The 27,082-nt window shown below is 45.1% G+C and overlaps 1 protein-coding gene across 4 annotated transcripts in view; it reads left to right on the top strand.

Moving 5' to 3' along the window:
* Positions 1-15,435: 15,435 nt before the first annotated feature.
* Positions 15,436-27,082, top strand: part of Eip63F-1 (Ecdysone-induced protein 63F 1) — an 88,055-nt gene continuing 76,408 nt past the window's right edge. The window contains exons 1-2 of one of the 4 annotated variants that reach the window (XM_065455865.1): positions 15,436-15,621; positions 15,942-15,961. Coding sequence is in view for 2 of the 4 variants with exons in the window: in XM_065455845.1 (XP_065311917.1) it covers positions 26,876-26,943 (68 nt within the window). In the remaining 2 variants the exon portion in view is untranslated. Of the gene's footprint in view, positions 15,634-15,941; positions 15,962-26,860; positions 26,944-26,969; positions 27,005-27,082 lie in introns of those variants that run through there. The other 3 variants (XM_065455860.1, XM_065455845.1, XM_065455849.1) reach the window with 3 other exon arrangements.

Below are 27,082 nucleotides of genomic sequence, written 5' to 3'. Positions count from 1 at the left end.
GACAGTTTAAAAAATCTACTTCCGCAGTTACTAAACTTTATCTTCTTTCATCTGCCAGAAAATATGCCTTCTTTAGTTGCCAAAAATACCCTGCTCGATGTCCCCGTATACCTGGGACCTTTCGATCAAAGCTTGCTCTTAAGGCAATGATTATTTAAGGAGTTTGTGTTTCCTGCCTGGAGTAAACGCCGTAAATAGGCATGGCACAGTGTTGGGAAGGTGAAGGGAATCCGAATGGTTAAAGATTCATAACTCGCGTGCTACCGCACCATTCCGGTGGCTGAGTGACATTAATCGCTGCCTTGAGAAAGACGGTCGGCGCTGTTCGGCAGCCGCGTCAAGTAAGTGGTCTTCAAATCAGCAAGTTGTGCTTCACCGCGCAGTCCATGAAAGGTTTCGCCGGATTCGATTCCGTCGTGGGCATTTCTGAAGCGTTGTAGGTCTATTAACCTGGGTGGATGTCACTGGGTGGATAACACTAGAAAAGACGTCAACACTCGTGATTTCACTTTATTAGAGCGCAACCCTTAGGCGCCCGCTCCTGCGGGGAACATCGGAGTCCCGCAGTTTAACCGAGCCCAGCGAAGACAGAAAGAGTGAACGAGAAGTCGCAGCGGGGGACCAAAGACGGCGATACCGAAGATAGCTAGAGGAGGAAAGTGGAGGAGGAGGCTATGGTGAAAGGGGTCAGAAGAAAAGCGTTGTGCCGCGCAAGACGTGTTCTGTGGTGACAATATCTCTACGAGATAGCGCAAGAGTAGCGCGCGTCGTCTGTTCGCCGGTGACACCATTGATAAGGCATGCGGCGACAGTGTCCACCGATACCATGTATGGAAACAAAGCGCTGCATGAGCGGAGGTCTGTCTGCGGCGGTTGCATGCTGTGAATCACGCCCGCGCGTCGCCCACGCGCTGCCTCTCATGATCTCCCGATTAGCGAGGCAGTCACGCCACACTTCGCTCCATCTGCAAGCTGCCGCACGAAGGAGATCGTCCGCGCCAGCCAATATACCGCGAAATCAAAACACGTATAGAGATGCGCTCAAATTTCGCGTTAGCGAGTATCGTGTCGCCGGTGATTTGTTTTTGCGACAGCAGGTCACAGCAACGATGAATAAAGCCCTCTGGGCATCTACCCTTATGTGTCGTTTTCTATTTCCTTGCGGCATCACCTCGCGTTATATCTGTGGTGATTATTTTTAACACGTTAGTGTTGTGGGCCCGTGTCGCCGAAAATCCCGCTTAGGCGTCCGTCGTCTGCGGCCTTCTCCGTTTGTTAAATATCATCCCGAACCACAACCACGCAGGCCCTCCGCGTGGCGCGGAGGCGTTACTCAACGAATTGAATTTTTCAAAGTAAAATGCGTCAAAAGATTCGTAAAGTCCGACCCGAACGCAACCTACAGACATGGTAGTGTCGGCTTCCAATTTCAACATACTATACAACAATTTTGTCTCGAGGAAACTCAAACAAAAACCACATTTTCCTTGCTTCCTGGGGTATGAGCCATTGATGAGTCACTCCTTGTGAGCTCTGCCTAACGAGGATATAGGCCATCGCTCTGCTCTTCACTTCCAACGGTATTGGCTCACCATTGTTTTCTATCTGGTCCGGTGTGTCGAATATCCGGTGTCGGTGTCGGCGTCAGCGGGGCCCGATAACACTATCGCGTTGCACTCTTAAAAGCGAAGGTTAAGCGTCCTCCAAATGTTTTTCAAAGACCGAATATGTGTAATTAGCTGATGCTCGCGGTGATGTTATTTACGTAAATGTCCGCTATTTTGACAGCGTGTTTGCGACTAACACCAGGGTTCCTACGCCTATTATAAATCCTGTGAAATCCGTGAATTTAGACCCCAAGATCCAAGGTCTCCTAAAAGCGTCTTGAAAATAAATGTGCTCCTTGAATTCCTTAAAGACAGGGGTTGAAGTGACTTTTGAACAGTCAAATTAACAGAGGACGCATCGGAGCTATGCCATGGATACAATAAGAAAACGATCCTGGATATGTTTTTTTCAGTGTCTCACTAAGCGATTCAGTGGGGTATCTCATTAGATGCTAGTGACAGGTTTGTTTAGGTTCCTATTGTCATGATGGAGCTAGACGAAGCCAGGTCACTAGCCAGACTAATCCGTACCACTATTGTTGTGTTAGTGGGTGCATACCGCAGCCATTATGGCTCCATTTCGATTGTGTGCCTCAAGAATTGCCTGGCGGAAAGTAAGCTTCAACCACTTGGCTTTAGCACGATGAGTATCCTTAGCGGAAGCATGCCAGCACATCAACGGGAAAGCCAAGGTCAAAAATCCACCTAAACAGCTTGAAGCGTGTGTCCAAGTGTGGTACCACACTGCGTGCCTATCAAATTGCTGTCCTTGTGCTGAGCTTGAAACATCTACTGAGAACCTTGACATGGTCATGTCAAGCCGACCCGCTCAACTGTGTGTAGGAACCTCCAAAGTTCCACGACGTTGCCGACCCCTTCCAGTGGGTCGAAACGAGGAATCATGCGGCGCGCCAAACCAGGATTCTGCCGCGATAAAAAAGGAATGCGGCATGGGTTACGACAGCATCCATCCCACCTCGTTCCTGCCGACGATGCATTACCAAAGGGGTTCCCATTGTTAGGAGTCACCACGAGCCGCCCCATCGGTCTGGTGCGTTCTTGCCGCTACTTGTATGCCATTACCTGCCATATCAGTGCATATTGTGTAAAAATGTTCGCCTCCTTGTCGTCTGCTCCCAGAGTCCGTCTCTCGTCCTCGACCCCGAGTCGCAGTACCAACTCAGTAGCTGCTTAGCTGCAAGAAATTTCAGCTAAGAAGAAGGGAAGTTCACTACTTTCCAGTGTATGTGTATGAATAAGATTTGTTTTACCATCCTTGAATTTTGGCTTCTGGTATCCCTGATTGCTCAGTCGAATATTCAGTACGAACAGCGTATCACTCGTTGTTTCCAGAAAACAGCTAATAGCTAATGACGAGAAAAAACATTAGCCTCATGATCACGTAAGATAGATATATTAATTATGAAGGAAAAAGGAGCTGACATGTCGGAGTAAATCAAAACCTGCTAATCGACATTGGCGAAGGGAGACGGGAATAAAAAGGGCGAGACGTGTTGAAGCTAAAGGTGATGATTGTGGTGAGCGACCTTGACCAGCAACGGCTCTCTACCACTCTCGTGCAAGAATTTGATTAGAGCTTTTGGAACATCCTGCTGAAAAAATCCGGGTCATGCAAGGTTTGGTGCGGCTAAACCGAGAACACAGCGCCAATCAGCTGCAAGGATCGAAAGAGTGGCAGCAGCAAGCAAGTACAAACTTGTGTGTCAATGCAGAGGAGCACGCCTGTTAGAAATAGATGTAGCAATACTGTGTTGTCATAGTCGAAGGTTATGATGTCAAAAGAAGTCGTTACAAAAGCGAATGACTCCGAGACTAGCGGAGGAACTAAATACTGGTGGCCTGACATCGATGCGCGAAGACTCCGCAGTTATTGTGCAACCTTCGTAACCCGTGACGAGGAAAATTAGGAAGAAAAAGTCATGATTCTATTATGAACATGTTCATGCAATTATGACAAAGCAATGTCGCCGCGAGTATGTAATCGTTGCGGCGAGAGGCCGAGAGTTTAATTAGTGTTACACTTGCATCATAATCACAACGCGGGCCCTTGGTTACAGTCAAAATGATCAAGAATCCTTATACAGAGAATCAATGACGTGAAGCAGATCGAAATCCGAGGACACCTAAGCAATACCGATGAGTTGCGAAGAGCTTGCGCGGACAGCGAAGGTGACGTGGCGTCGTGGCGTCGCCCTCTCCTCTCACGCAACACCCAGCGCGGTATTCCCTCTCGCCTGCTCTTCTCCGTCGAGGAGCTCTCATGACGTGGCATCGCAGCCAATGGGAAATCAGGGGCCGTTTCACTCTTGCATATGACAGACTCCAACTTGCTCACTCAATGGGCCATTTGACGATTTCGCATCAAGATTTTCTTGCAGGACGGTGAGCCTGTCAGATGCGTGGAATAATTTTATTTTACAGCTTAGGGAAGTGCGATGGTTACCAACAACGTAAAGACTGACTGCACTCTTAGCCACCGAAGTTCTGTAAAAGACATCGAAAGTTCCGACTGCCTAAATGCTTGAACATGGGGTTGAAGTTGCTAATTCATGGACAGTTTAACAAAGTAAGCAAACGCACCTCCTTCAAAACACCACGGCACTTTCCGGCTTCGGAAATTTCTCCAGAATATTTAAGTTTTTAGGTTCTGGCGACTAACAGCAGTATAAGCATGGTGTTTAAGCTAACTCGTGCTAAGCCTTAATTTATCCATGTGTGCGTTGCGAGAATACAGTCAGCTTGGTATTGTTCACTGTTGTCTTGAGTAAGTCGGAGCATTTCTTGAGTGTGAGCTTAAATAATTATTTACAGTAGTTTATGCGTAAACATTTAAAATATTGCTTTGAACGTCAGCGCCAAATCATCAATGGAGAAGTTGTAGTGCATATCAACAAACGCACGATAGATTTTATCGCGTGTGAAAGTTGCTATTGGTTTAATTTTTATCGGCTGCAAACAAAACGCTTCAGATTTCAAAAACTACCAAATCACTGCCAAATCTTTATTTTACAGCGAAGCTACTAGCATTCCTAGACACACCGCCTCAGGCGTAGCGCAAGAGCAAAAGAAGACCGTTCGTCGTTGATACAACATAGATTTATTGTTCCTTTGCATTACTTCGATGCGGATTATTACCACAACAGGCACTCGCATTCTCAATAGCGCGACTTCTAAGCAACTTTCGATTGGCGGCATGCAGAAGTAGCCGGTTTCGATTTCTACTGCTCTATTCAAAATGAATCTTCTTTCGCGCAATAGTGTGCTCGGACGCACGTGCCCAGGTTTCCGAAGTTTCAAGTTTCCGAAGCAGCACTGTTAAGGGAAACGTGCGGAAAAACCGGATGGGTTAGTTAATTCCAGATTAATGGCGCAAAAGCGAGTAAGGCCATGCTGCGCCAGTCACAGGGCAGTAAAAGATTCAATGTTATGACAGCAACAGGTGCGTTACCTTAAAGTCGATGTAAATACCCAGTCTCATCTAAAAACTCGAACCAGTTAGTGTAAGGCACTAGCGGCTCTTCGCCCAATGTTAAGGCAGAGTGTAAAGATGCATGCAAGTTATAGAAAGTGTTGAGATGTTCCCGCCTCTGTGTTTCAGTATGTGGGCATGACATAGTCATGTGGTTTACTGTAAGCGATTCATGGCGTTTCTTGCAAGTTGGTGGATTTTCTTTCCGTAATAGAAAATTGTGTTAGGTGCGTGTGTCCAATTCGAAGTCGACATAACATCACCTCATAGAACTGTTCTTTGCATGGTTTCCACTCGCCAAGCAGGGGTTTCGTTATACGTAATCTGTTATTTATGCCCGAATTCCATTCTTGTTGGCATTTTGATGCTGGAACCTTACGGATCTCTCGGATACTGTATTTGTATGGAAGCGTTATGTAATTTGTGCTTTTGTGCGCTGCCATGGATGGGCTTCTATCTGCTGCTTCATTCCGTGGTATCCCAACATGGCTTGTGACCCAGCAGAATTTTATGGTTCTTCCGTATTTCATATTAAATACCATGTTTAATATATCGCAAAGCAGGGGTTCAGACACAGAGTTTTAGTTTAGAGCTCTCAACTTAATGAATCGGTATAAATAATCGCATTCTTCTGCTTGTCGGTAGTAACTTTTTTGACTGCCACCCATATTGCATAAACTTCGGCGGCAAAGACTGAAGAAAAACTATTTATCCGAATGCTATTTCCCCAATGTTTCGCTATGATCCCGACACCTACGCATTCTTGTGTTTTATAGCCAACTGTGTAATATTCCGTGTAGTTTTGATATTTTTCTTGAATAGCTCGGAACTCTTGTATCATGTGTTCTTGTGGAATGTCTTCTTTCTTTAGGTGCGTCAGTATCAAGTCACATAGCTGTGTAAAATTGCTCCACGGGGGCAATCTTGATGTCCTTTTAGCAACCTGTAGGACTTTATGAGGAACGTCATAAGTCTGACAGTATTCTTCGTGTGGTAAGATAAGTGGCCGAATCATGTTCGGTTTATTTGTGTAGTGTACCCGTTGTTTGCACTGTGTTACATTGTTGTAGCATATATGGTGTGGTGATAACCGAATTCTTAGTACATAGCAAAGTGTAAGTAGTCCTCTGCGGTGCTGTAAGGAAGGCTTAGTGCAGTCAACATATAGACTTTGGACCGGTGATGTTCACTAGGCGCCACTCGCCAGTGGTAGGCCAAGATTATGAACTGGATCAAGTTGCTTAATGTAGTACTGCCTAGCTGTGCCATAAACTTCACTACCGTTGTCGAGGATGCTACGTACAATGGACCGGTATATACGTAATAGACATGTTCGTTCAGATACCCAGTGCTTGTGCGATAAAACCTTGAGGATATTTAGTGCTTTATTTGCTTTAATTTTAGTTGTGTTAATATGGGCCAGGAAGTTCAGTTTTGTGTCAAAAGTTACGCCTAAAAATGTGTAGTCTTCTTTGACCGGCAACGTTGTACCATCCAATGTGAGAACTAGACTGCAGCGTAACCCTCGCCTCTAAGGAAAGAGAATTGTAACTGTTATGTGTGTTGAAAACCGGAAACTATTTTTGTCAGCCCATGGTGTAAGATTATTTATCGTTATTTGAAGTTTTCTTTCGCAGGTGGGTAAGTTTGAGGCGCGGCAAGCCACTTGCAAATAGTCAGGATATATTGAGTGCATAACAGATGATGGCATTAACTTGTTAAGAGAGTTCATTTTGACTATAGAGAGTGTCGTGCTCAAAAAACAACCTTGTGGAACGCCATTTTCTTCTGTAAATGTGCGTGAAAGTATTGTGCCGAGACGTACTTGAAATGTTCTATTTGACAAGAAATGACATAAAATATTTAGCATTCTGCCGCGGATTCCCAGGCCAGCCTGGTCTCTCCTAATTCCATATCGCCACGTGGTATGCGCCTTTTCTAAATCAAAGGAAACCGCGAGACAGTGTTGTTTGTGTAGAGACGCGTCACGTATTTCATGTTCTAGTCGCACGAGATGGTCACTGGTGGAGCAGCTCTTTTTGTATCCGCACTGCAGCTTCTCTGTTAAGTTTCTTGTTTCAAAGATGAATGTGAGTTATGTTTATAATGCTCTTATAGGATTTGGCTTGACAACTTGCTAGTGCAATGGGTCTATAGCTGCTAGGGGATGTTGCGGGTTTACAAGATTTTAGAAAAGGCACTACTATTGCGTTTTTCTCATTTGTAGGCATTACCCCAGACTCCCATATCTCTCTAAAAAAGTTAAGCGGTGTCTCTACCGATGCTTGAGATAGGTGTACCAGCATTGTGTAGTGGACACGGTCAAGACCTGTTGCCGTTTTCTTACCGGCAGAAAGAACCCTGTTCAATTCCTGAATTGGGAGGTGGTTATTATAAAGTTCATTTGAAGCCCCACCAGTGCGCAGTCTCTGTTTCTCCGCAAACTCTTTATACTCGAAGAATGTATGTGAGTAGTTCGCTGAGCTAGAGACGCTTTAAAAGTGTTCGCCTTATAAGTTGGCCTGGTCTTGTAGCGCAGTTTGGGTGCCTCGACATGTAAGTAGTGGCATTGCGTATGATGAGGGCTCTCCTTTAAGTTTCGTCACCTGGTCCCATATTCGTGTTGATGTGACTGTACTAGTGATTGAAGATATGTATTTTTGCCATGACGGCTTTTCTGCCTTTCTACGAATAAATCGTGCTTTGGCTTTATTCTGTTTGAAATTTAAAATGTTGCTATACGTGGAGTACCTCCGTAGAACTCCCCAGGGCTTGTTTTGCTTTTGTTTCGCTTCAGTACACTCGTTTGTTCGCCAGGGATTTAGTTTCTTTTGCACAATACCGGATGACTTGGGTATTGCCTTTTCTGCCGCTGAAATTATAACCTCAGCGATTATTTCTTAAGTTCACCAACACTTAGTTCTGGCGAAAAGACAACTTCCAGTTTCGCATTTCTCATAAAAACCGGCCAGTCAGATAGCTGTAATTTCCACCGGCGTGGCCCCGTTACTAAGGTCTGTGGTAATGATAGGAGTTTGATGACTGCGGGTAAGTGATCGCTATCATATGATGTGTCGAGAGCTTCCCATTTAAGATCACTAAAAAGAGATGGTGAGAAAAAGCTAAATCTAAACAACTAAAATTGCTTAAAGTCGATGAAAAGTAGGTCGGTGCACCTGAGTCTAAAAAACAGATGTCATTTGACAGAATGAAATCTTCAACGAGTTGCCCTCTTCGGTCAGTTGTGACACTGCCCCAAAGAGTACAATGAGCATTAAAATCTCCTACTAAAAGAAAAGGCTCCGGTAACTGATCTGTTAAATTTTCCAAGTGTTTAGTAGTAAAATGGGTTTGGGATGGAATATACAGTGAACGAATGGTGATGGTTTTGTGGGACAGAATAGCAACGGCTAGGGTCTCGAAAGATGTATTCAATTGGACATTTCGTGAAGGAGTGCCGCCCTGCACGACTATAGCGACTCCTCCTGACAAGCGGCTGAAACATTCGCAGTCCCTTCGGGCAATGGTGAAGCGTTTAAAAAATTGGTTGTGTTTAGGGCCTAAGTTTGTTTCCTGTAGGCAAATTGCGACTGGCGAAAACTTATTTACTGTGTCCTTAATGTCAAATAACTTGTGAATCAGTCCTCTGCAATTCCAGTGTATGACAAAAGCCATGGTGCCGGAATTGAGAATGTTAGTTTATGTGTATGTACTCAACAGTTGTAGGTGACATGTGTTAAAAGTATCGTACTATTGGAAGAACGGTAACCATTCAGGTTACCGGTCCCTTTCTTTGCTCAGTTACTAAGGGCTTATCTTTCTTAGTGCGCTCCAAAGAGCGCTGATCTTTTGGCGTCGATGACGCCGGAATTTTTGCGGGGACCTCCATAGCCTTCTCCGAGGCACTGGATGGTCAAGAACCAGACGCTGAGGCGCGCGTCTCAGGCATTGGAGCTTGGTTTAGACTAGGGCGCTCTGAAGCCGGGGTCTGCAGGCCCGTCTTTCATGATGATGGAGCAGCTGCTGCCACCAAGGGGGCGGATGGAGCTACAACTGGGCCTCTGACTGTGGTCCTTGTAGACCCCTGAGACCACTGCGGCGCTGCCCCCTGCCGCACCGCACTGGCGTAGGTTTGAGGTAATAGGAATATCTTCCTTCTTGCTTCATAAAAGGAGATCTTCTCTTTCACCGTAAGTGCAATTATCTCTTTTTCTTTCTTCCAGCAAGGAAATATCGCAAATACGCTGGATGATCTCCTTTGCAGTTTGTACAGTATGGAGGAGCATTGCAGTTGTCCAACAGATGATCATTGGCACTACACTTTGCACATGTCGATTTACCTCTGCATGATTACGATGCATATCTGAACCTCTGACAGTTGAAACACCACCTCGGGTTTGGGATATATGGTCTCACTTTGATCTGCACATACCCTGGATCAAGTGTACTAGGTAAAATACCGGTACCAAAGGTAAGTATAACACGTTTGGTTGGGATTTGTTCGTCATTTCCTCGGAGAGTTATTCTTTGAACCACGATTACATCTTATTCTTGAAAACCTTTCAGCAGTTTTTCATCGCTCAGGTTCAAGAAATCTTCTGATCACGCCACTGCTTTTGTTTAGAGAATGGTGTGCTGAGAGTGTGCGCGCCGCTGCTTTTGTTTAGAGAACGGTGTGCTGAGATTGTGACTTTGATGCCACCGACAATGGTGAGATCAGCGAGCTTTTCAACTTGGTCTTTGGTTTTGAGTTCGAGAAGGTGGTCCCCAATTGACATCTTTGAAGCATTGTACTGCTTTCCAATTTTTTCTACGAGGTATTTCACCACATTATTCTTTATTCAATGAGTGCCCCGCTTTGCCAGAAAGGCGTTACAGCAGGGGGGTTACAGACTTAAATAGAACACTTCTTCATCTATACAGCACACTTGCGTCTCTTGCAGCCGGTTCCAATCTCTGATGGTCATCACAAAGACGGAATTGTAAAACATAGTTGTCCTTGCACGGTACTCTTTCGCTTTGTGGGGGTGATCATTTCTACTGGATATGTAATTGGGTTGATAAAGTAGTTATTATAAGCAATTCCCGTGTTACCATGAAAAATACAAAAGAAAAATTTCAACCGCAGTTTTTTTTTCTGCGTAAAGAAAGTGATTCCCAACCCAATTCCGTTTTCATAACGGTACAGCTATCTGTCCGCTTGTACCGCCCTAAAACAAACCGCGCAGCTCTATTCTGAATTTTTTCAAGTTTATCTATAGACCTGGCCTGCATCGGGTCCCATACAGGGCATGCGTACTCTAAAATCGGCCTAATACAGGTGAGGTAGGCTGTGTTCTTTAAATTCTGGGGTGCCCATCTTAGGTTCCGGTGGATAAATTTAAGAGCCCTTGCTGCTTTACCAACAACATAATCAATATTAGCATTCCATGAGCAATCATGCGATAAAACAACACAAAGATATTTGCATGTCGGTTCAGTAGCAATCACATACATATTCAGGCTGTAATATGTTTCAATTTGTTTCTTTTTTTAGGAAACACGCATGTGCACACACTTTGTTGGGTTCAACGTCATTTGCCACTTCTGGCACCACCTTGTAATACGATCCAAATCGTCCTGCAAAGAATGAAGATAGTCTTCTCAATGGTATGGATCCTTCACTGTGCATCACATGGTAGCGTGGGAATGTTTCTACGTTGCTTCTTAAGGTGAAATCGAAAATTGCTTCGGTGCGCCCTCTTTTGTAAGGACGATTTTGAAGGGAGGGGGGTGCATTTGCCATGACGTTCTTAGAATATTCAGCGGCGATGGCAGCCACCCACCATCGAGCCCAACAATGGGACGCTACGAGGTTACGAACATACCTGTAGACGCCAGCTACACAACGCCGCTATAACCTAATATGCGTACCCAAGTCCGGTTAGATACACACGGTTGACCCTTACTGCCTGGAAAATGAGAAGTAAAATGAAGCGAGTAGAATACAGGAAAGATTCAAAGTGAGAGAAAGACGAAGATTGGAGTGGGGGGCAGGAAGAGGCAACTACCGATTTCCCCCGGGTGGGTCAGTCCGGGGGTGCCGTCTACGTGAAGCGGAGGCCAAACAGGTGTGATGCCACCACCGAGGGTCCGTAAAGGTCCAAACACCCGGTATTGGCTCAACCCCCTGGATCCCCTATTCCCCGGACGCGGCTAAGCCACGCACGGTTAGAAGCGGGAGGTTCCAACCCTCGTGTGCTCGGGCACATGGTGTCGCAATAGAACAAACGCCTGCTGACGCAGACGCCCCTGCGGTGAAAAACCGGATGAAATGAGAGAAGTAAACTCTGAGAGTGCTCCCCCGTGAAAGCAAAAAGACAAATTTAGTAATAGTTCACAAAATTGGGCTACACAGTCGAGCGCTCACGTGCTGAAGAAAGTGGCGTTACACTAGAAAAGTGCACGTGCCCATTGTCTGAAGTGACAGCGACCACGCTGCTTTGCGGGGAAGTGGCAGTAAAAAACTATGCCAAGCTTGACATAGGGGTCAAATTTGAAGATTATTATTTCACCTGAAACAAAAATAAAATGATATAATTGAGTAAATTGAATGCCACTAAACAGGTTTATATGAAGTTCTGTGTCGCATATTTACGAGAAATACCCCATTGCTGAAATTTCGGACGACAGTGAACCAGTACGAACTTTTTCACGTTCTTGGTATTATTTTAGCATAAATAAATTGACTCTATCGTACAGCTCCGCGGCAAACCAGTGAAATATTTACAATAAGCAAGTAAATTGTAGTTGTTCAAGCAAAATATGGTCAATATAAAAGGTCTTTTTTTCAGAATTACAGTGTCCTGAAGGCTTGTCCTGACGAAGTTGCTGATAAGTATCTTTGCATATTGAAGGCTAATTTTGCAAGCGTAGTTGTGAAACGTTAACATTAAAATAATTTTTATATACCCTTTTCTGCGCATGCATGTTCTGCGTAAAAGAATAAACTTTGAAAACACATCATGTGAAAGGAATCTTGTTTTTCAGCAAGAACACCATGGGTACTGACCCTGAGCAAAGTAGCGCAGCCTTAATTTTTTTCTCTGAAATCTCAGATGAAGGAACGACGTGTCTAGGAGACTTGGCGTAGAATAACCGTGATACAAACGTTCCAAAGTGTGAAGCGTGTTTCACACCCGCCGTGGTTCCTTAGTGGCTATGACGTTAGGCTGCTAAGCACGAGGTCGCAGGATCGGAACCCGGCCATGCCACTCGCATTTCGATGGGGGAGAAATGCGACAGCACCCGTGTACTTAGATTTAGGTGCACTTTAAAAATTCCCCGGTGGTCCAAATTTTCGTAGTTCCCCCACAACGGCGTGCCTCATAAACAGATCGTGTTTTTGGCACGTAAAAACCTATAATTTATTTTTAGCGTGTTTTACGAGCTATGTAAAACATTTGCTCATTGAAATAAAAAAAAAGCTTAATGTGCCACTGAGTTTATGTTTGGTATAAATGTGGAGAATTTCGTAGATAATGTAGAGGCAGAGTTCTTAAATGTGTAACTTAATTACGGGTTTGGAAAAATACTACTTATAGAAGTGCTACAAAAGTGTCCCTGGCCCGTGATACAAGAAATTCGCAGTGTTCAGGCCGAACTGCATGTGGTGGCGAGATCCCATTCGGTAGAAATGAATAATATTAGGGATAGTGCGCAGCCAATGCTTGAATATTATCGGTTAATTATGAACTTTGCCAGGAAACTATTAAATAATAAATTTCTTCCTATTTTTATGGATGCGTTACATAAAGCACTTGGCGCGTTCCCCGATTTGTCGGTGAAGTGAACGGGCCACTTAGCTCTCAAAATTTGTTAAACCTAGGGAGCAGCTAATGGGTAATGCACCAACGAAATTTGAGTACCAGGCGTACGAGCTTTAAATTGTCTAAAATAATTACACACTTTGCACCAAATTACTTATTCAAGAGTTCGAAAGCGTTACACAGCCGTTTATGCAATGCTTCCCAGTTGCCTTGAACAAACAAATATGGCCGCAAGTGCTAACCCTCATGGAGTAGGAGCCATGTTATGGGTCACGTGCTGCAAAAGTTTAAAGCTTCTGGTATACTTATACATATTTCGAGTGAATTATTTTTTCAAGCGCTCCAATGCATCCTAGGCGTGTGTTACGAAACGTGTATAAAGTTAGCCCACTCTCCTGGGACAAGTCAGTATGATACTGACTGCGTGTTTGGCGAACATGAGGACACGTTATGATCAATGCGCACTAGAAATAGAAACTGTTCACGAGTGGCATAATTACAGCCCTTGCTATGATATTTTTTTATCTCGCCCAAAAGTTTCATACAAGCGTTATATGCAAGTTATCTTGATGTCCACGGACAATGGTATCATACAGCAAGTACAAAATATACAGGAATTGCGGGCTATGTTCTGGGTTGTATGCAAAAAGTGCTTAAACTTTGGTTTAATAGAGGCCTTCAAGGTAATTATTAGGACCAATATTGAAAAACAATTTCGCTTCAGCTGTATTTCTGCAATGCTACACAGATCCACGGTACTTTTTAAACGCTGTTACGCATTCATATGCATTGTTTCGGCCCTGAGATCAACGCTCTGCATACTTGGTATTTCTACACTGCTTGTGCTCGAATTCAAGTCTCCTGGTCAACTTTTAACACGCTACTCCTTTTCAGAGCGAGTTATGACTGAGAATCACACCAGAGTTTCTGCGTTTTTATCAGCCACCTGGAAAAGAAATTAAAGTATCTGTTTTGCATGGCTGTTTCTGAAAAAAAAGAATGAACATTTCTATTCCTCGCTAATGTCTTGTTTTGTATTTGGGAAGTTTCCTTTGTCAGCCAGGTAGCACCAGATTTCTCAGGTTCGGTAGGTCAAAAAATGATCAAAATGATCTTTTGGCTGCTAGTGGGCTAGGCATGTTCTACCCAGTGCCTTCACTGCCCCACAATGCCAATTATGCATGCAGGAACGCGGGGGCACTTATGCAATTTGAGCTTAGTAGCATCAAAGAGAAAAGTTGTCACCCACCTGAATGTGGCACGAGGCTACAAACGAGACCCATGCGGGTTTCTCAAAGAGAAAGCATCGCAGGTGAAGAAAAATTTGTTCCGCGTCCGGAAAAACATTTTCGTCAACTCCGAAGCATTTTTTCTGAAAGAACCTTATGGTCTCACTTGTGGTATCGTGCTGCAGTCAGATGGATGACAGTTTTTCCGTTTCATGAACTTTCCTGCGCTTTGTGTGTTTCCGCAGAACTGATGTCTTACTGCCACCACTAGCAGCTTGGTGGCAGTAAGACACTAATGCAGTAAGACAGCGTACGCGGATTGGCAACATTATCTGGCTTTTTCTACGTTACAGCACGCGATTCTTTTTCAGCTTTCCATTTTGATATCAGAAATAATATTCTCGACTTAAAATAAATCCTTTTGGAGTTTGTTTTTTATGCCATACGGAGTGATGTAGCAATTTGTCAGCGTCCCAGTAGAACAAACGATGCTCTACTGCGCGGAGAACAGCCGACAAGCAGAGGTGACCGAGAGATTATTTTTAAGCGCGCTTAGGATACGCTCACTTCTCCGTTCCCGATGATGGATACGTTGCATATTCTCTTCAAGAGATAGAGAGAGCCAAGAAAGAGAGAGATAGAAGTGAATAGCACAATGCCCTTGTGAATCTTTTTGCATTGCCTCCGTTTGTTCTCTAAACTAAGAAAAGGTTTTAGATGGCGAGTGAGAGAGTTGACAGACTAAGCTGCTGCCAATCCTTAGCCACTCGAGGAGCCGTGTTTTCTAAACAATGAAAAAATGAAAACAGTGAAGTGCTCGGAGAAGGGGGCCACCGCCGGCGTAAAAATAGAGAGCCGCTAGCAGAATGGTCCCGCGGTACACGTTTTATTTTCGGTTGCTTTCTGTTGTCTAGCTGTTGTTCCCGTTCCCTCGCTACAGTCCTCACGCTGGTGTTTCCAGCTACCAACGGGGATCGGGGGCCCGGCCGTTTCTCCCCAACAATCTGTGGGTGTGTGTATTCCAGGCCAAGCCCTTTCCTCCTCGACGCTCTTTCACCCATCGTTGATCTCCCCTCCCCTCACAACTCCGCCAGCACGTCGTCTGCTACTTTTGGACGCCGCACGCAGCGCCCAGTCGGTCGACCCAGGGTTCCTCTCCGGCCAAACCGAAACCGCCACACCCGCACCAGCCGAGCGAAACCCCGCGATGCGTGGTGCGCGGTATTAGCAGCCCCGGCTCTTCCGTTCGCTTTTTGCGTGTGTGCGCGATCGGCTTCACCCGCGCGAAATTTTAGAAACACAAAAAACGGGGCGCTGTAAACCGCCGCCAAGGCACAGCAATCATTGCAGACGACACGTCGGCTCCGCCTCCCTTCGCGGTGATCGCCTGTTCGGTGGCGGTCGTCTGCTTCAGCGTGTGTGTCTGCTTCTTCGTCTGCTCCGCCGCCGTGGGCCGTCTGCTGCGGAGAGTCGTCTGCTGCTTCACGGTCTGCACCAAGGTGCTTCTGTTTTGAACCCGCCAACCAACCAACCAACCACCCCTTCGTAGTAGTTTCTTTTTCTCTGCCCTGCACTGAAAACACCCTAGTACCCAGGTTAGCCGTCGCCAAGCACGCCCAACCTTGCCTGTTCGTCGTGGGGCCGTTTATTTTTTGATTTCTGCCCGTGTCACGTCGTCCCTTGTACGTCCCAGCTCGGTCCCAGTATGAAGTGCTCCTGTCGGTGTCGGTAAATTTAGTGTGTTTTTGGTGGCCTGTGCGCGAGTGGCGTTTCTAATCCTACCTGTGGTTTTGCCCCATCAATCAAGATTGAGAAAAAAGAGGACGGGTGAGTATTCCCTTTACTTTCGTCATATCATTGTTGTCTTGGACTGTGTGTCATACGTGTCTTTGCTGATAGTATCACAATTATTTTTTCTTTAATTTGGTCCATAAACTTAGTAATGCCTTGGTCTGTTTCTTTATTTTTTGGTTCTGCGCTTATTAAGATCATTCCTGTAGCCTAATGGGAATTATTGCCAAGCTCATCAGAAAGAAAATAGAAACGCATCTGTCAAGAACCGCACTGAGTGCGGTATGCACGGAGCTATCGACAATGGTTTCCATGTTAAACTGGTCGATCCCATTAACAAAAAGGAAATAAGTACTTATGCGACAATGTTGGCGAAAACGAGCTCCACAGCGACAAACATTATTCATTCGCCGTGGAATTTGAATGCCGAAATTTCTTACTCACGCAGATTCCATGATACTGCACCAACATGTAACAAAAGTTCGCAAGGCAACATGGCGCCAGGGTGTTCTTTCTGTATTCTTTAGTTACAAGGGCGGAAGTATATCTCAAGTGTTTGTTGCATTATTTTCCTTAAAACTTTATTTTAAAAAAACTTGAAACATTTGCTTGCACGCGTACACATGAAGGCCTTTCAAATAACTGCAAATACACATGAAGACCTTTGCAATATTTTGGCCTTTGTACTAACTTTAACTGCTGAACTGCTATATAATTACACGGTAAAAAGTATGGTTGTACTCGTAAATCAATCCACTAAAACTGGTGGCAATTTTTGCTTTCAAGAGAACGAGTTAGAATCTGCCATCTGTAGAGGGCAGATTTTTTTCTGTATGGATTTTTAGCGGGGATTTGCCGGCCCCACCGACAGCATTTCAATGGGTAGTAATGCAAGAAAGCTCGTGTACCATGCATTTGGTGCATGTTAAAGCAGCCTAGGTGGTCAAAATTAATCCCAAGTCCACCACTACGACGTGGCTCATAATCATATCGGGGTTCTGGCACGTAAAACCACAGACTTGTTTTTATCTTTGCCCAAAATATGGAACGTTGTGAATATAACAAGTTGGAGCGTTTAGTACAGAACTGTGTAACTCATCAATATAAACGATCTTAAAAACCTGCAAACTACACTCGTTAAGGGACGTAAAGTGAAAAATATTGATAAATTGTACATTGCTCGTAGTTTCTGAATATTAGTTTTGAAAGAACCTTCGTGAACTTCCTACCAATTTGCTCTAAGGTATAAAACTATCCATCCAATTTGTGAGCCTAATGTGCTCTGAGAGATTCAGTTTACGCTGCTGCAATATTTGTCTCTGGTGCAGAGTTGCCAATATGCAAGCACTATGCGCAAATTTTTTTTTACAACCTTTAACATCTTTTTACACGGTTTGCCGAAGCTCAGTTCACAATTCCAAAATTCTGCTTCTTACACTCGGTAGAAGGACCCTCTGTCTCTTAAGCGCAACAAATTTCGTTCAAATCGGTTAACCGATCGTCTGAAGAAGGCATCTATAGCGTTTCTCGCGTACTTGAGCTGCGAAATGGGTGCCAGCCCATGGGTCGGAATGGTCTGCTTCAGCAAACCGGGCAGACCCACTCAGCACTACACAGGCACACAGATTCATGAAGGCGCTCTCGCGAGATGACAGCTCTCCCAGCGGGATGCCTCGTTAAGCGGGATCCCTCGTTAAGCGGGATCCATCGTTAAGCGGGAACCGCTGCTGCGCTCGACTGCTCGCCGTGCTTCTCATTGTTTGGGCTTCAGTCGCTGGGAAACTTCGAATCCGCCAATGGTTTACGCATCATCCGTGTTAACACTTGGACATCGCTGTCTTCACCGCACTCTGCAAAAGGCCGCAGGCATCCAACCGCCTTGTTTTCCACGTGGGCAGTGTTTCATTTTCTGCCAAGCATTCTATTTTGTTCTTAAATGTAAAAAAAGAAACGCGGCACTGTCTTTTTTTTTCTTAGCCCCACAAATCCCTGTGTATCACATTTGTTTTGCTCAGGTTGATGCCTCAAACTGTTCATTCGAACGAGGGAAACATCATGCAAAGCCCTTTGTGGCGAGTTTTATCCGGGGTGATTTTTTAAGATTTATTGGAATATTTAAATATCTCCTGCTGCAGACAACGTAGTTAGAACTCTTGAGCTGGATTATTGAGGAAGGCGGACATTACTTCGATGAGAAATCAAAGCACGAATTGAACTGAATAAGCGCTTATTAATTGACTTCTTAATTACTTTGCGGCAAATATTGCAACTGCCGAATTCTAGCCGGCAAGCTTGGCATGCAGCGATAGCATGATTTTACTGAAGTCTTTAGCATGTTTCGTTCAAACATGAGTATTGATATTTCTTTCGCATGCAAAAGTGGTTTGTGAAAATCACACCAGGCACATTTTCGCAGCCACGGATATGACCGACAAAAGCACTTTCCATTGTCAAAGTGCCATCTGCAGACCAATTGAAAACGTCTCACGATGCGGTATAGTTTCGATCTCAGACAAGTGCCGCTGCCTGGGAGACGTTCTCAAAGCGCTCGTTCGCTCACAAAGCCCCCCTTGAGGCTGCCACAAGTTTCGTCTGCACAATAGCAGACGATCCTTTATTAGTGAAATTTCAGTAATTAGTTAAACATCGGTTTCCATTTCTCGTGCTAGTAATTGCACTTCTTCGAATAATCCAGTCAAGGACAAGAAATATGCTATCTGCTACAGGCGATTGCTAATCATTCCGGTAAACTTAAAAATTATCACCCCGTACAAGCTGTAGTAAACGTGCACGCATTCTTTGTTAAGAAAATCAATTACTATTTGTTTAATTGTTATGCAACTTCTTTCTTCAGTAACATTTTATTGTTGTTTTTTGTACAAATGTACTTGGCATTGCCAGAAATAGAAGTTAACGATGATGATGATGATGGGGATGTGAACATTGATGTGGTATGGTGTCTTGGCATGCAGCGATAACATGATTTTACTAAAACCTTTAGCACGTTTCGCTGCAACATGAATATTGAGATTTTTTTTTCACATGCAAAAGTGGTTCGAAAAAATCACACCAGGCGCATTTTTGTAGCCATGGATATGACAGACTAAAGCACTTTCCAATGTCGAAGCGCCATTTTCAGGCTAAAGACCAACCGAAAACGTCTCACAATGTGGTATAGTTTAGGTCTCAGACAAGGGCAGCTGCCTTGGAGACGTTCTCAAAGCGCTCGTTCTCTCACAAGGTCCCCGCTTGCGGCTGCCACTAGTTTCGTCTGCACAATAGCAGACGATCCTTTCCTCGTCGTACTGCCTTCTGCGCAGGCGAAAAGACGAACGGCAGACCGGCGTGCGTCGATCCCTGTCCCGGGGTAAACAAGCGCGTTGGTGCAACTACGAGTGCGGGGCGTCTCCGTTTCGAAACGTTTTTTGGCTTCGCTCCTCCCCACGGGGTCGCTCTGAAAATACGCGCGGCGCCGAGCTCGGGACGTATACCCCTGCATATATCTTGCACCCACATTATATATAGAGACTCGTACGCGTTTATTAACGCTACCACGCACGAGAGCAGCAGGTGAACATAAACGCGACGGTATGGTGGGCCGTAGGTGAGCAGTGGGACGCGTGTGTTTGATGACCCCCGGGTTGCTGCCACCTATCTTCGGCGTCATTAGCCGGACGACGCCGTTAAGGCAGACACCGTGAATACGTTTGAGTGTTTGCGACCACAGCTATGATACATGAACGTGGAACATTTGCAGCCTCTTTTCTTTCTTTTTTGCAACACAGTAAGAGACACGGTGAATGCCTGCTGATGTCTCCATTATTTTCGTGATCATCTAGATGATGTAGCTTTACATAAAGCATGTTCGTTGTTGAATCTTATGTAGGAACACAAATTAAGCATTCGCTCTCCCAATTCTTGGCAAGGGGCTACCGCCGGGAAGCCAACGAGAACAAAAAAAAACGATGTTTGTTTTCTTGTTGTAGAAATTTTATTTATTACGCACTGGTGTCTTTTGAGCAGGTGCCACCAAAAATGAGAAATAGGGGGTGAGGGGACCTTTTTAAGGGGGGGGGGGGGGGGGGTATCGCTGCAGATGCCGTGAAAAGACAACTTAATCGCAACCATGTAGCACTTTCCTTACCTGGCAAACCATTGATTTCCGATTCGTTTCCGAGGTCCCAAGCTTTCTCTCGAGATAAGGTTCATCCCATGCCTGCGGTTTCCTAGAGCTGTCATAAATTTAAATGCATCTGAGCAAGAGATCTTGATTTATCAGACGCAGTGTGAAAGTTCTCCAAACGTACGCAAAAGCGTTTATTGCAGAGAGCAATACCATGTTTGAAAAGCAAGCCACTACTTCGATTATGGAGATGCGTTTCTCGACATGCTCTCGACGTGCTCAGCAGTCGGCGGCCTAAGCGCTATTGAAATTGCGGTGTTGTTATCAACGACGCACGATATGTGCATTATAGTTACGAAGTTTTTGAACATACGGTCCACCACGGTTCCCCACTCTCTATGGCGTTGAGGTGCTGAGCCTGACGTCGCAAGTTCGATCCTGGCTATAGTGGCCATATTCTGACGGTGACGAAAGGCAAAAACGATCCTCTATTTAGATTTAGCTGTACATTACACAACGCCAAGTAGTAAAAGAAATCTGTAGTTCATCGGTACGGCGAGCCTCAATCAGATCTCGTTTCTGGCGCTTACAAAACCGACAATTTATTACGAACTTCTGTGAAGCTCTTGTAATGCTCTCACGCTGTAGAGACGGTGAGGAACGAGCCAGAATCACAGCTGTGAGTAACCAATCAGTTTATCGGGCGAACTTGGACTCCAGAAAAACAAACATTCGGAGCACAACGATAGCGACAAGCACAATCGTCGGTGGTCCCTCCGATTTCTCCAGTAGCACCGCGAGAAGGTTTCATTATATAACTTCACTGTAATCCTTAGGAGTTCATTAACGTTCAAAGCTGACGCAGGCAGTCTGGCTAAGCGCTTCTCGGGAGTTGGCGTGCGTTTTTTTCTGGCACTCGTAATGCAACATTTCCTTCTGCTGACGAAACAGTCTTTATAGTGGTTCCAAAATGAGTGACCACCCTCAAATATGTACATTTCGAGGTTTTTTTTATCTCTACATTTATAATAACTCCGTATAAATGCACCCAACACAAAACAACCGAGCTACTAAGCAAGGTGATTCTGATGAAATTTGGTATAGAAAAAAAGTGTGAATAATAAATTGAAACATTGAATGAATAGGGAACGCCCATATTCATCACGGCTTCTTAAAAGTGCACGTTGAATTAGTAATAAACAAACAAAAAGCAGCGCCAGAAAGATACTTGAAAGAAAACAATGCCCTCAAGTTTCAAGTGTGTACGAACGTGCGTACCTATGTATGAGCTACGCTACAAAGATATGAGGTACACATGGAAAGCGAGGACATTGAAATAACTGTTTTTTCTCAACGAGCAGGCCGGCCATTACATTTCTGAAATAAAAGAAGAGTCAAACGATACACGTGGACCTTTCGCAGTGTTTATGACAATGATAACCTTTGTACTACGGGGCACACACACCTTCACGAGGCAAGTTTGTGGCTTTTTAGATGTCTATATGAGAAATTTTGATGTCTAAAAACATGAACAATAATGATATTAAAATGGCCTAAAAGCACTAGTCAGGTTATTTTATAACGCTGTAACTTCGCTTACAAGCTAAGTGCAAACTAGTTGGCATCCGAAGAAAGGAGCTTTTGACAGCATTAAAAAAAGATATTGCTGCCATGACACTAAGAGTGGCCTAAATTACACAGCGCGTTTCAGTACTTTCACATGTGTTCTGCTTTGCTTTCACGTTTTCCAACGAGGAAAAAAATTTATGAAATAAGAATTAAGCAGTCTTAGAACTCGACTGTAGTTCACGAACAACCCAAACCTTTGGGCGATGTCACCGATGTGCGAATATCTTGGTTTGGTCCTTTTGGTACATGAGGAGGCTCATGTTATTTGACATTAACGACGAAACACTCACACAAAAGAAATGACAGAAAAGAGCTTTGTAACGTAAGTTTGTCTTCATTTGTTGTCGCTGTTTCGTCGTTTCAGCGCTAAACCAGTTAAGCCATTGAAGTAACTGAGACTGTGTGTCCCTCAACGCAAATCCAACGCTTGTTGAAAAAACTTGAAAAGGTACTCGTAACGAGAGGTGTGAATGCTGTAACTAATAGTACCTAGGAAAATCTGTTCTCGCCAAATAATATTTTGGGAATGCTTTGAAGCACTACACAATGCATAATTTTTAGAAACCTATACAAAGAGAAAAAAGGAAAATCTTCAAAGGTGCTGATCTTGTCCGGCAATACAAACGACAAAAAAGACATTTTCACGCCTACTACCAATAGTCATTCGAACAAAAGGAACCATAACTGTCGCAAAGACCATTTCTAGTCACCGCTATACTTGTGACTATACTTTGTAGGAGCATGCGCTATCACTCTTCGAGAATTTCTTCGAAGAACACCTTCGCTTTTTCTGGCTACCGCAGTGTAAGGATATTCGATCTGAACGCTGAACATACTCCACAAGGGCCTACAAGCACTGACGAGAACATAAAGTGAAACAAAGGACGCGTGTTCTACAATGTTCTCGTACCAGTCAATTACGTTGTAACAATGTGTCCTAGCACCTATACCTAAATAACCGCGCGTAAAGAGTGTCTCGCCAAACTACAACGCTGCTTCGGGGCTCTACGGGGTCCCCACCGCCACCGCATTTTTTTTCACCAGCACACGCATATACATGGACTTGGAAATGCTCGCTAATGCTCGCCACGTCGCCGGAATACGTACATAGATACACTGGCTAGAACCGCACCGATCGGCAATTCAGTTCACGCTCGTCTTTTCTCAACGTGCGGCAACGAAAAGCAGTCGAACGGCAGCCCATGACGGACAGTGCAGGGACAGGGCCTACCCCTACTTCCTCTCCTCCTTGCCCTCTACACTGCCGTAGGGAAAGCGTGGGCGGTGTAGCAGATCGAAGGCCCAACGCCCTAGCCTTCGGTTCCGGTGCCGGCCTTGACTCTGTTTTGGTCGCAGTCAGTGTCAAAGCCTCCGGGTTTTGTTTCGCGGGTCTCCCGGATTTCTTGACGTCTCGCTCTCGAAAGGGCCGGCGTCAGGTCGATACGGGACCCACAAAAGCTGTTGCGGAAATTCTTTTCGGCCACGAGACTGGACTGCCCTCTGTAGTTGTCGGACTTTGTCTGCGATGTCCTGCGCGTTTGCGCTGTGCCACTATCTTCTCTCTCAGTTTTGTCCTTTCTACTTCCGCAACCGACAAAAAACATGATGTTCCTTCCTGAAAGCAGCAGTTTTTCTTTCTCTTTTTGTTGTCGCGCTGCTTTAATACTAATCGAAAAAGTGAACGAGTGCCAGGGAATTCACCGCTCCCGTTTTCGAGCACGGAATTCTAGATGTTGACCATAGGAAATGAAACAGTGAAAAAGTATTTTATTGCAACGTCATGTCAGTTCAATTGCAGCAGGCAAGGTGATTACGGCCTTCGACTGTTTTTCTTTTAAGACAATAATAGTTACCTGTCCCAAAAACACCGAAGTATTAAACTTTCCCAACCCAAAGTTTAACTTATTACGTCGCTCCTAGTTATCAGGTTACAGAGGCTAAACACCACATCACAATAACCTAACTTCGTTCGAAATAGGCGCAAATGAGACGCGAGAAAAGGTCGTTTTTGTTCCTGCATAGTGCAACACCTACCCGCCGTGGTTTCTCAGTGGCTATGGTGGTGGGCTGCCGAGCACGAGGTCACGGGATCGAATCCCGGCCACGGCGGCCGCATTTCGATGGAGGCGAAATGCGAAAACACCCGCGTACTTCAATATAAGTGCACGTTAAAGAACCCCTGGTGGTCGAAATTTCCGGAGTCCTCCACTACAGCGTGCCTAATAATTAGAAAGTGGTTTTGGCACTTAAAACCCTACAATTCAAATAGTGCAACACCTAAGTTCCTAAGTACCTTTGCCCCTCATGACAACATAGGCTACATCAAAGCTACATTGGCATGTTCGCTGCTCATATAGTATCATCTGCACATTGCAAGGTGCCTCCACGGATAGAAACTGTACTGCCTTGGTGATAGGCCCACGAAGATGTTAAGGCAGTCACAAGCAAATCGCTTTAGCTCCCAAATAAATTTAAGTATTTAAAATTGTGGCAAAGCCTATCTCTTGATGACTGTCGATGTTAATGTGTCAGCTTTCAAGCAGCGCAGCGATATACCACATTGCTCAAGAGGACATTACCTACAATCTGTAGTAATCATTCCCAGATTTCCATAGTTTCGAGTTCGTTACCAGCTGCTTATACGAGGGTTCCGTTCTTCAAACCAGTCATCTTCGGATGTCGCCATGAAAGCTTCACTAAACGCGGCATCGGTACTGCAGCAACATTTGTACCACTGGCACTCTTCAAATAGGGTACGACTTCGACGAAACTACGGCATGGTTGTACACGCAACTTTATCGGGCGTGATACTTTAATCTTCATTGTCATTTAGAAGAGCGCGTATTATCCCTTTTATCAGTCGGACACGTAAGTTTTCTTGTCTTCCATCGCGAGCACGAACAGCGCTTTAAGGCCCAAACAATGAAACGTTCCTTTCCTTCGAGCGCTTCCTAACCTTACGTGAGGCCTCCTTACAGCGAAGGACCGATGGAGGAAGCAAGCATACTCTGAAAGCTCCCTTCACCCGTCCTCACGTAAGGAGCGGTTGCCGCCATGCCTGGGTTCGAGATTATCTCTTAAAAGCTTTAGGCGAACACCAGAACACCACTATTCAATAAAAAAGGTTGTATCGTCGCACAATCTCTAAGCTGATGAGCTAATATAGAGAAGCGTGGACGCTATTTTTTAGTTTTGTTTACTAAATCTAAAGAAGCAGTGCATTACAGAGCGAAACTCGATGTGCTCCAGCAACGCTGGCACGCCGGCGTCGTGCAACGCCTAGCAACGCCTAGCAACGCTTCCATGCCGCACACGTGAATGAAACGAACGTGCCTGGCAAAACGTACCGTGCTCGCGCTTCTCCGAAGGTGGGCGACAGCACGCACGCGCAAGCAAACGTCACGTGGTTAAGCAGTGAGGCGAAGCGCTCGTTCAGGGCCAGGAGCGGCGTAAGGACGCATGAAGGTAGCTTGGCCCAAACAATAAAACGTTCCTTTCAGGGGTGTGCGAATATTGAAATTTTCGATTACGAATCGAATACGAATAAGGCGAAGAACTCTCTTCGAATATCGAATCGAATATCGAATACATGTGTAGTATTAAAAAATTGCAAGAGAGGTAACAATAGCTTTATTACCCTTTTAAAAATAACATTGCATTTTACAAGGTTGCTTCAAATTAAACAGGTACTCAATTATAGATAATGGACTCAGGTAATGCCCTCAGTCAGGTAAAACGCTTGTTACAGATTGTCATGAAGGAAAATTAACTGCTCAATATGGCCAGAAAGTAAACGCTCTCTATGCACTGTCACATTTCTACAGGTAGAAAAGACTCTTTCACTAGGAACTGAAGTGGGAGGGATCGCCAAGTACTTCCGGGCGAGTGCACTTAAAAGCGGGTACCTGAAGCGGCCAATGGACTGCCACCACTCACAAAGATTCATGCCCCTTTCCAGAAGAGGCTTTTGCGCGTAGTCTGTAACTTCCCTCTCAGGGGCAGATGCCAAATGTGTCTTCTCTTTGTTCATCACTAGATCGTCAAAAGCATTCCATACACTCGATGCCACCAGTGGACACGAAGTCGACGCTGGCACGGCGGTGTCCCCACGGTGTTCCACGACGGCTTCCTGGAGCTCCCTTGTCACAAGGTTTTTCAGCCAGATCATCTGACCAGATGCCTGATGAACTGTGGCCATAAAGCGCGGATCAAGAAACATGCCTACGCTGGCCACTTCATCAAATTTCCCCTCCGCACAAAGAGCCTTGATACATTTTGAATCAATGTTAGCAAACCCTGAGTTGCCTTTGCAACCTTCAAGGCAATGGGGCATTCCAAAATAATTGGAATTATAAAGCTTGGTGAAAAAGTAACCGAAACTGATCATGTCTCAAATGCCTGAAGCAGATAGACTGAAACAGAGCATACAGATAATGAGCGGATCATGCGAAGTTCTCAGTTAATAAACATGTTCTTAGGAGAATGCGGAGCAAGCATACAATTGGTTAATTGCTCAATTATTCGCAGTCTATCCGAATATTCGCGGTTTCCACCGTTATTCGGCCGTCCTCGGATATTCGTGAATTTCCGAACATGCATTTCTCGAATCGAATACGCTTCGAATATGGAAAATATTCGATTCGTATTCGAAATTCCGAATATTCGCAGACCCCTAGTTCCTTTCCTACGAGCGCTTCCTAACCTTACGTGAGGCCTCCTTACAGCGAAGGACCGATGGAGGAAGCAAGCGTACTCTGAAAGCTCCCTTCACCCGTCCTCACCTAAGGAGCGGTTGCCGCGTGCCTGGGTTCGAGATTATCTCTTCAAATCTTTCCGCGAACACCATTATTCTATTAAAAATGTTGTATCGTCACACAATCTTTAAATTGAATAGCTAACATAGAGAAGCGTGGACGCTTTCTTCTAGTTTCGTTTACTAAAGTTAAAAAAAAGTTGCGCATTACAGTGCAAAACTTGATGTGCTCCAGCAACGCTGGCACGCCGGCGTCTTGCAACGCCTAGCAACGCCTAGCAATGCTTGCATGCCGCACGCGTGACTGAAACGAACATGCCTGGCAAGACGTACCGTGCTCGCGCTTCTCCGCAGGTGGGCTTCAGTGCGCATGCACAAGCGAATGCCACGTGGTTAAGCAGTGAGGTGAAGCGCTCGTTCAGGGCCAGGAGCGGCGTAAGGACGCATGAAGGTAGCTTTGGAGCTACCTTATGCTGAGGAAGCACCAAGGAAGCCTTCACCGAGGACCCCTCAGTAAGGAAGCTTTCAGAGTGACATAAGGTAGCCTCACCCCAATGAAGGTTTCCTTAGTGAGGTAAGGAAGATTTCATTGTTTGGCTTCTTATGCTGAGGAAGTACCAAGGAAGCACCAAGCAAGCCTTCACCGAGGGCG

Source organism: Dermacentor albipictus, chromosome 8 (assembly GCF_038994185.2).
Source record: "Dermacentor albipictus isolate Rhodes 1998 colony chromosome 8, USDA_Dalb.pri_finalv2, whole genome shotgun sequence".
Lineage (NCBI taxonomy): Eukaryota > Metazoa > Arthropoda > Arachnida > Ixodida > Ixodidae > Dermacentor > Dermacentor albipictus.
The sequence above is the reverse complement of the archived record's forward strand: the minus strand, read 5'-3'. Positions and strand labels throughout refer to the sequence as shown.